The following is a 10,061-nucleotide window of genomic DNA, read 5'->3' as shown; positions in this document are numbered from 1 at the left end:
TTTTATTCAACCTTCCTGCTAAAATAAGTAAATTTTATTTTTTTTTTTGCAAATAAAAGAATCTATTGGTTCAATGAAAATAAATATAAAAAAATATTAAGTACAATTTTCAAATCCCAAAAAAAAATTATAAATACTTACATCAAATCTAAATCTAAGAGAAGGTTGTACAAATTATCTTATTATACTAATAGAACTAGGAAAAAGAAGAGAGGCAAGGAGGCTCAAAGATTTGTCATTTATGGAGGAGAAAGAGGAATGCAGCTCTCTCTCTCTCTCTCTCTCTCTATATATATATATATATATATATGTATGTAGGTAGTAGAATAGGGGGGGGGGGGGGGGTCAGAGAGTAACACTAAATAGCATTTATAAATAGTAGGAAAGGTGGTTATGGGGCCCCCTCAATCTGAATCTGAATGTCTCTATTAATATCTATTCTTCTCATATACAGAAGACAGTCCCCACAAGTGGAGGGTGTGTAGCCCTTTAGGTGTAGGTCTCTCTCCCCTCCACCTGAGACTATTTCCTCTTTTTTCCCCACAACTTTTTTGTGCCCAATGTCAGCTTCAAACTGTCACCCAGTTTTCTGTACTTTACAATAAATTCAAACACTTACAAGTTACCCTTAATCCCCCCCCCCCCCTTTATTAATAAAAATAAAATTTATTATACTTAAAACTCTCAAACTATTCATTATTTACATCTTGGTTTGAACTAAAAATACTAATATTAATAAAAAAATTTAAATTTTGCCCGTTATTTAATATTCTCGTATAATAATATATATAAAAATATATAAAAATATTCCTGAAAATATTTAATTAGGGGTATAATTTTTTTTTATTGGAGTTAATATTTTTTGTGAAAATTTTTCGAATAGAGTCAATATAATTTTAACTTTTTTTTAAAATGAAATTTCACATGTTTTTTTGTAAAAAAATAAATGTAGTTAACCCATAAAAATATGCAGTCCACATTCAATATTCTTCATATGACAGAGACAGACTATGGTCTTGATTTGACCTCAGCATGCCACATTTTCTTCCTCCCCATACTTACTATTTTCCTCAGTCAAAATATACGGCTTTTCTACGGTATTTTTTAGATTTTCTTTCTAAAAAAAATATATAAATACAACAATTAAGTGTTTTTGCATAATATTAATTTTATTATATGTTAAGTTGTAAATTATATTTATCATAATAATTATTTTACAATCTTAATGATAAGGGATAGTTACACTTCATTTCATGAGATTTGTTGTAATTACACATGTAGATTTTTTATGATTTAAAAAATTATGTTTAGTATTCTTGAATTTTACTTCCGACTAACAAATATGTCACTTCATTTTGTCAAAATTAAGTGAATCTGATGATATCAATTTTCGTTCAATTTTTTTTGTTAATATCAATAGATTCGATGAAATAGACTAATGAAATGACTTATTTGTTAGAAGGAAGTAAATATCAGAGATATACTAACTGTAATGTTTCAAACCATAAAACAAATTATATGTTGATGCGTTCAAAAAACGTACGGGTCCAATTAATATGGACTATGCTCAAAGTATGGGCCGAAGCAAATGCAGATCCTAAAGGGAAGACCTCCAAAAAAAGCGTTAGCACTCTAATGTCCAAGTTAGTATTAATTTGAGATGAAATAAAGCCAAAAACTAAATAAATGTAATTGAAATTGAGATATGGTAAATAAAGTCGGTTAAAAGCGCAAGAACACATGATAATATGCTTGTAGAGTGCTTAGAGAATGTTTAAGAAGTATTTAAAAAGTGTTGAGAGAGATGTTTTAGAGAGATGTTAGAGGGTCTCATGAAGGTGTTTTGAAGTGCCTGAGCATGGAAGAGTAAACCTGTATTTATAGGGGGTGCCTCTTTTGATAGAACTGTGCACGTTTCCACATTTCCAGGAAAAATGGATGAATGACATTTGGATAAGCCATAATTTGATCTTATCTTCTGTTAGAAGTGTTTTTGAATTTTATTGCCAAGTTTGAGGGGACTTTTCATCAGCAAGAACTCCTAACTACTAGGGAGTCCAAGCTGCCAAGGAATCCAGGGCTTTGGGAGCACCTTCCTCATCTATGAGGAGTCTCAATCGTCAAGAGGAGTTCTTTTAGGGTTGATATGGTCCAATGTGGCTGTTGACGAGATGCCACGTAGGAGAGTGGATTGCCATATGTGCGGGTCTTTTGGGTTGAATATTTATCGGGCTTTGATCATGGTCTGAGTAGGAGGATGCCTTTAGCCTCCTCCCTTATCTGTTTCCTGGGGAGCACCTACCAAGGCCGCCCGCCTATCTATTTTTTGGTGGGCATCTGCCATGACCACTTGTCAAGTGTTTTTGGGCCTCTCATGATTTGGGCTTCCTAGGATGTTACGAGCTTTTCTTCTTTTTGAATCGTTTGGGCCAACTTATTTTTATACACATCGTATATAATTACACCAATTTTAAAAAATATATATAATTATCCGTAATAATAATGAAAATTACACAAATTTTGTAATAGAAGAAATTATATATAAAGGGTTGTTATAACTTATCAACGTCACATATATGGTAATAATACAAAAACGACTAGTACATTTATTATAGATATGTATTATCATTAAATTTTAAAATTTTAATGTCATTACTTAAATTGATATAAAAATAGTTTGTTATAAACTTATATACATAGCTAAAATTCCTTGTGTCAATCCAATGTGAGACGCACGCAATACACATTTAGCATCATATATATGTAGTTTAATTATACAAGAACCCCCTCTAAATTTTCATAATTACACTCTACTCTATTAATGAAGTCCGAAAAATTACAACTAAACCCTCGAAAATGTTGATGTTACGAAAAATTATTTTTAAGCGAACTTTCAACTTCGTCTTTCACTCGAACGTCATCATATTTTATTGACCAAAGTACCCTCGATAACTTATATAACTACAAATATAGAGTGTAATTTAAATTTGATAAAATACAATTATGGAATTATTGCAGTTGAAGATGAAAAATAATTATTTCCAACCGGGATTATAAATAGAGCATTTCTGTAAAAATGAATCTAGGTGTGAATTTTAAAAATTGATGAGGAATAAAGTATAATTTTTTTTATTTTAGAAAAAGATTAATATTGTAACTATCTACTCCTGTATATATATACTGATATTTAAAAAAAAATGTTTTTTACACGGAAAAAATACAAGCAACCCCTTGTGATATCGCAAATGAGCAAATTACTCCCTTATGAAAAAATAAATAGTGATTTACCTCCCTATATTTTTTAAAATACAACAATTTACCTCCTTATAATTTCTAAAATGAAGCAATTTAACTCCCTGTATAAGGAGGTAAATTGCTTCATTTTAAAAAGTATAAGGGGGTAAATTGCTATATTTTTTTTATAGGGGGTAAAGAGCTCATTTTCAATATCACAGGGGTATAAATTGCTATTCACCCCTTTTTACATTCACAAATGATGGTTACTGACATCATCACACCAATTTTTGAATATGATAATTACATCTCTAATTAGATAATCTATACTAATATATGAAAAAAGACTATTTTCTCTCACAAATGACAGTTATGACACTGCAACACCAATTTTATTGCTATGTCTATAGTACCTCTAAGTTGATTTTCTTTCTTCTTTTTCTTTTTTTAAAAAAAATATAATGTAGTGGTTTATATATATACTTTTTTAATTCATAATATATTTTAAAACGTAAATTATTATTTATTATATGCACGTAGGAACAACATGCCACGGCGGTCAATTTTTAAAATGATTGTGGTCATAATACTTTAAGTTGGTTCTCTCTTATACATTCATTTTTTTATTTTTTAAATATAATTTCTTAATTTATATATTTTAAAATATAAAAAATTATTTATTATATGCACATAAATGACACGTAGCAGTACCAAGATACGGAGAATATAAACACGTGGTTGGAGTCAACTTTCTGCAAGAGTTGCTATATTTTTTGCCTTTTGCAAAGGGGGCAGTTTGATTTTGTTTTGCAATATTGGTTAAAACTTGCAATCTTGTCTCTGCAAATGGGTTCTGCAGATACAAACACTCGGGAGAAAGCAAATATTCTCTCTTGCTGTTGTATTTATATACTATTCAAAGAAAAAGAGGTTGGACAAGACAATACATTTGGTAGACACTATAGGAACCTAACGACCACCTTTTACATATTTTCTATGGGACAGTCTAGTGATTTAAAATTCAAATTTTTTTATTTTAAATTCTAAATTCGTGTCTATTCATTATGCAATACATATCCATCCAACACACACTTATTCAACATTTTCAATGGTTGGGCGATCTGAATAGGAAAAAAAAAACAAGTAGTCTCTCTGTGATATTGCAAATGAGTATTTATCTCCTTATAAAAAATGCAGTATTTTACCTCTTATATTTTTTAAAATGAAGCAATTTACATCCTTAAGTAAGAAGGTAAATTGCTTCATTTTAAAAAGTATAGGGAGGTAAATTGCTATTTTTTTTGTCATAAGAGGCCAATTTGCTCATTTACAATATTATAGGATGATAAATTTCATTAAGTCCAATAAAAAAAATCATATTCAAGGTCCTAACGAGCATTGTCAATAATTCATGAGTCAAAATCTCATATTCGAGGATTTGGGTCCGTTTTATTCTATAAGACATGCACTCAATACAGACACACATAATTCAACATTTTTAGTAATTCGGGACTGAAAATCTCATGTTCGGGATTTTGGGTCCATTTCGTTCTATAACACACACTCAACACACATACACATTAGCATTTTTAATGATTCATGTTCGAGGTTTCGAGTCCATTCCATTACATTACACACGTATTGATTAATACATTATACACACACTCAATATTTTCAATGATTTGGGACTCAAAACTTCATGTTTGATGTCTCGAATTCAAATTCATTCCATTTTTTAACACACACTCAACATTCGAGTCCAAAATTTCAAACATGATTTATTAAGTCTCTAATCAAAGAAAAAAGACCAACTTTTCACGACAACTCATGCAAATAACAGTAGCTCCAGGTCTTAAATTTGTATTATTTCTAATTCTTTTCTAATATAAATACATTATACATATAATTTTTTTTAAAAATAACGTCAATACCACACAACTATTGACGTGTATATAAGAGATGCGCCGTATATTAATAATACCTAAAATTATTAAATAACAATATTAAATGCCCACTTATTATTTAAAAAATTACAAATACCTATGTTAAAATTAACGACTGATTAATAAATATCTATCTACAATGGCCGTTACAAGGGGTATTTGTTATACGATTTTTAATTTTAATTTTTTTTTATAATTTTTTAAATAAAAAAAGTATTTATAATTATGGAATGCGTAAAATGCAATTATCAAAATCAAATAATAAAAATATATTCAATTTGAAAATATTGACAAAAATTGTAAAGGAGGAAGCAGCAGCAGGTCCTCCAAGTCTGCAGTCTACATAATCTGGAAACACTGCCCAGTGCCCTGCATCACAGTACCCGTTTGGGCCCCCTCATTTTCGCTCGTCTCTATCTCTCTTTTCGGCTTCTGCTTCTGTCTCCAATTCTTGCGGTTTCTTCCGTCGTCACCACCGCATACGGACTCCAATTCCTTCTTCTATACCCAAAGAAAAGAAGCAGCATATATACATACATACATGTCAGCGTCGTCTTCATCTTCATCTTCTTCTGGAGAAGAAGTTGAAGGAGGTGATGGCGGCGGGGTTGAAGGGCCTTCATCTCCTCGTAGTAGGATTAGGTGGGGCAGTGAGGTTTGGCCGGCGCCGTTTGTTGAAGCTGTTGCTGTCCGGGTAACCGCTGATGCATCTACGACTGTTGGCCGAATTGCTGCTGCCCAAGCTCTATTCAACATTTTTCAGGTTCTCTCTTTGTTTATCTTCAATATACACACACAAGTACATGCAGTGTGTGTGATTCTGTTATGTTTAGTTGCTTGTTAGTTTTGCCCGGAAAACTGCTTTTTCGTCTTGTGTGAAAATTTGATTTTCTGTTATTATGTTCACATATGCATACTAACCTTTTATTTTCAATCTTTCCATTACTTGTTCTTGGGAATCATACTGATCTTGACGTGCTTCATTATTATTGAAACAAAAATAAGATAGTATTTAAAAGGGAAGAGAATGAAGTGTGGGAGTTGAGGTGAGCTTTTAATGATTGTGGGCTTGAGCATTGGATGAAAGAAAGCAATGTATTAAATTATGTGACTCACAGATAAGCTATCATTATACTAATTTAGTTCGTCCATATCTTTGACCAAATCCCATTAAGAAGCCTGAGCCAAACGTGCCCATCTTTGATACATAATCATTTATTTAAATCAATTATTTTCAATTTGTATACAATAAATACATGTTGGATTCGATATTTTATGCGTTGAATGTACTGATAAATGACACAAATATGTATGTAATGTAATAATTTCAAAAAATGAGAATTTTGTCAGTTATCAAATTATTTGTTGTAGTGTATTGTGCATCGAGAATAGTATTTATAAGCCCAATTTGAGTTTCAAGATTTGCCCATAATTTGAATAAGTTCAAATGATAATGCTTTAGGCCCACTTTTAACCAAAACACAAAAGGAAACTACTTCCCTTTGTTTTTTAGCTCTCAATTGCAAAAATATATAGGGGCTCTAACTATATCATCAGAGAAATTACCCCATTCTTGGATTGGTGTTTCTTGCCATTTAAACATGTGAAAAGGGTTCTTTTGGTCTTGTAGAGTTCTTTCCCTTTCTTTGCATGATCCCTTTTGAGCTCTAGAAATCCACTACTTTTTTTACTATGTATCCCTTTTTTCCCATTGGTATGCTTCTCTGTCAAGTTTTATTATGGTAACTATGATAATAAATATAGACAGAGACCGTTGAGGACACCCCCTTCAGTTTCTTACTGCTTTTGTAAAACAGCAAGACAGTGTTTGGATGGAATTATCTTGATTCTTGTATATATATGGATCATAATTTTTTTATGGCTTTTTCCAATTAAATCTTGAGGGTGGGACTTAGAAGTTTATTGCATTATCCTTTGGGTTTTGCTCAGTACTCATATAAGTGGAAATATACGTTTTGCTTTTTATTCCAAAGTATACCAATTTTTCCTTTTTTTAATTTTGTCAGACTGATCAGATGGCTATGAACTAAAGAAGGGTTTCTTGTGTATGTTGTCTGTTTATGTACTTTACTGTTTCAGCGGTAGCTTTTATCTCTTCTTAACCTGAATGATAACATTTAAGAGGGAAGTTTTGTCAGTTTTCGCGGCATAGGATATTATGATGATGAGATTGAGGCAGCAGTACATGTCTATAGCTATATGGGACAGGTCGAATAAACCTAGCTGGCTTTCCCTACTCCCCCTACTTTATTTAGTCTGACCTTCCTGCTCTCCGACCCCTGTGAAATGAATCCCCCCCCCCCCCCCTCTCTCATCTCTTTCTCTCTCACACGCATACACCCAGTAGAAGGTGTCTATATGCTTGTAATAATAACATTTCATAAGGTTGCTGCTGCTCCGAGTGTGGAAACAATATGGGCTCTGAATTCTTACATTCTTTCTTCCATATAATTAAGTGGGATTTACTTATAAGTCTCTTTTATGTAATTTACATATATATAACAGAGTGGTGTGGGGATAATCCCTATTGTCAGAATCCCAGAATTTTTTCGTTATTTAACTGCAGTAGTACTCCATGCACGGTTCATTGGTAATAATTATATTTTTAATCAAGTGGGATTTGGCATGCCTAACAAGGGTTCTTGGATTTCTCGCCAAAAGTTCTTTTTATTTTTACGTGGATATATGCACAAGCATGGGTTAGGGGTTCCTTCCCAAGGTGGTCAGCAGCAGCTCTAAATATTTGAAAGAAATACTGCCTATATATGTATGGTCATATTGATAATATATTCCTAAGTATAGCTTAAGTTGTAATTAAGAGGGCTTTTTTGCCATTGTTTTAATATCCAAATCTATGGGTAAAGGTAATGCTAATTAAAGGTCCAGACAAGATTGCATTCTTTATTACCTATATTTTTTGTAATAATTTGTTTGATCAATATCCATTTTGCTAATGATTTAGCCTCATATAGTAACATACATTGTTCATAAAATTCGCAGTAGATACTCAAAGTGTATATATGTTTCAATGCAGGTGTGTTCTACATGGCGAGCCATATCGCGATCTGAACTTCTATGGCAAAACCTTACACGTCGTATATGGAATGTTACGCATCTCACCCGCAACACATGGCGACAGGAGTATATTTACCACCACCGGACTTCCTGCAATTTCCGATTACGCAGATGCATATACACCACCCTGCATTTTATCCCGACAGTTAACAACAACAACAACGACGACGGTCTCGCTTGTCGTCGCCTGGCGCTCTCGAACAATCACATTGCAGCTGGCTTCTCTGACGGCGCAGTTCACCTATTCCACCTCCCAGATGGGTTCCACGTCTCTACCTTCTATCCTCAGCACCGTGATCGCCTTGGTCGCTTCTCTAGTGCTGTATCCGGTATTATTTTATCTGATGTTCGTATAGTCTTTGCCACTCTGGATGGCGACATTCATACGACGGACATCGAGGACGAAGACATGGCTCCTCTAAGAAGAGCACATTTGGGCGATGTAGTGAACCACGGTGCTCTAGTTGACTTCACTGGCTGTGACCGGTGGTGGGTTGGCCTCTACGCAGGTGGACTTGATTCAAATTCTCATCTACTTTGTGTTAAATGACAAGGATTCGCTTGTTTTTACCCCTCTTAATTACAATACTTTCTCAAATATGAAATTTCTCTCTTTAAATGGCAATCACTTCATTAATACATGTGCCATGTGTTGGTGTATGCAACAGAAGTTTTCAATTGATTGTTTGGCTTTCTCCAGGTGTTCCGGGCCATGCGTTCCGGATATGGAATAGTGTAAGCGAAGAGCTAGTTTCTGTGGGAGGGACGCTAACCGATCCCCAATCGGTAATGGGTTGGCATTTATTGACTGAATTAACCGAGCTAATTGGCCGAGTTCGAGTGACAGGCAACAACGAGGCCGTGGCGTGCACTAGGCTTAAGGTTATCGTGTTTGACCTACAAAACCAAGGTATAGTACTGAGGGAGGAAGAAACCCGAAGGCGCATCATGGTGGGCTTGTTCGATGCTAACAATGAGTCGGCACTGATTACGGACGACCGGGGTGTAGCTAGCGTGCGTTTAGTGGCCAATTTGGAGGAAAAATGTTGGTTTAGATTAAGGGGTCGTAACCTGAGGAGGACTTTGGGGTGTGTAAACAGTGGATATGGACTAATATGTGGTGCAGGAGAGATTAGGGTTTATGAGATAGAACAGGGGCAATATCTGTACAATTTAAGGGAAGCAATTGGGCATTGCAATGCCCTAATAGCAGATGAAAAGTATGTGGCTGCTTGCTCTTCTGATGGTACTATTCATTTATGGTACTTTGGGGCTGCATAAGCTCAGAATTGTTTGAGGAGTAGGAGTAGTAGGGGGAATTAGGGTTTCAGGGAGTAGTCATTTCTTCCCAATTTGATTGCTTTGATAGGGACAGGTAGTTTGTGGTGGGTTGCGACAATGCTTCTTTTTTAGATTTGAGTTGTTGACCTTTGACTCTTTGCAAAGACCAAAAGAGCCTTTTTGGCTCTGTTCTTTCATTTCCAAGTAGACCAAAATCGCTCACCTTTCACTTTCATTCTCTCTCTCTCTCTCTCTCTCTCCTTTGATGGGAACTCACAACTTTTGTTTGTACTTTTAATGTTGCAGTCTTGTAAAACCTAAACAACCAAAAGATGATGCAACTAAATGTTTTTCTTTTGATTTTTTATTTATTCTTTATCTATCTATCTGTCTATTGAAACTTTTACAATGATTAACAAAATAGGAACCACATTAAATAAGTTAACATTGAGATCTCATCAATAATTTTGGTGTTATGGGTTCAAGTTGGACGTTCGTATATTTGTT

General features: G+C 33.8%; 1 protein-coding gene across 1 annotated transcript; it reads left to right on the top strand.

Moving 5' to 3' along the window:
* The first annotated feature begins 5,528 nt into the window (after window positions 1–5,528).
* Window positions 5,529–9,751, top strand: LOC105162930 (transcriptional regulator STERILE APETALA). The gene is made up of 3 exons (XM_011081106.3): window positions 5,529–5,940; window positions 8,233–8,782; window positions 8,974–9,751. The coding sequence occupies exons 1-3, from the start codon at window positions 5,719–5,721 to the stop codon at window positions 9,552–9,554; spliced, it is 1,353 nt and encodes a 450-aa protein (XP_011079408.1). The 5' UTR covers window positions 5,529–5,718; the 3' UTR covers window positions 9,555–9,751.
* The last annotated feature ends 310 nt before the right edge of the window (window positions 9,752–10,061 follow it).

This window comes from Sesamum indicum, linkage group LG5, assembly GCF_026168435.1.
Source record: "Sesamum indicum cultivar Baizhima isolate 11 linkage group LG5, ASM2616843v1, whole genome shotgun sequence".
Taxonomy (NCBI): Eukaryota; Viridiplantae; Streptophyta; class Magnoliopsida; order Lamiales; family Pedaliaceae; genus Sesamum; species Sesamum indicum.
Note: the sequence above shows the minus strand (reverse complement) of the source record. Positions and strands in the feature narration are given on the sequence as shown.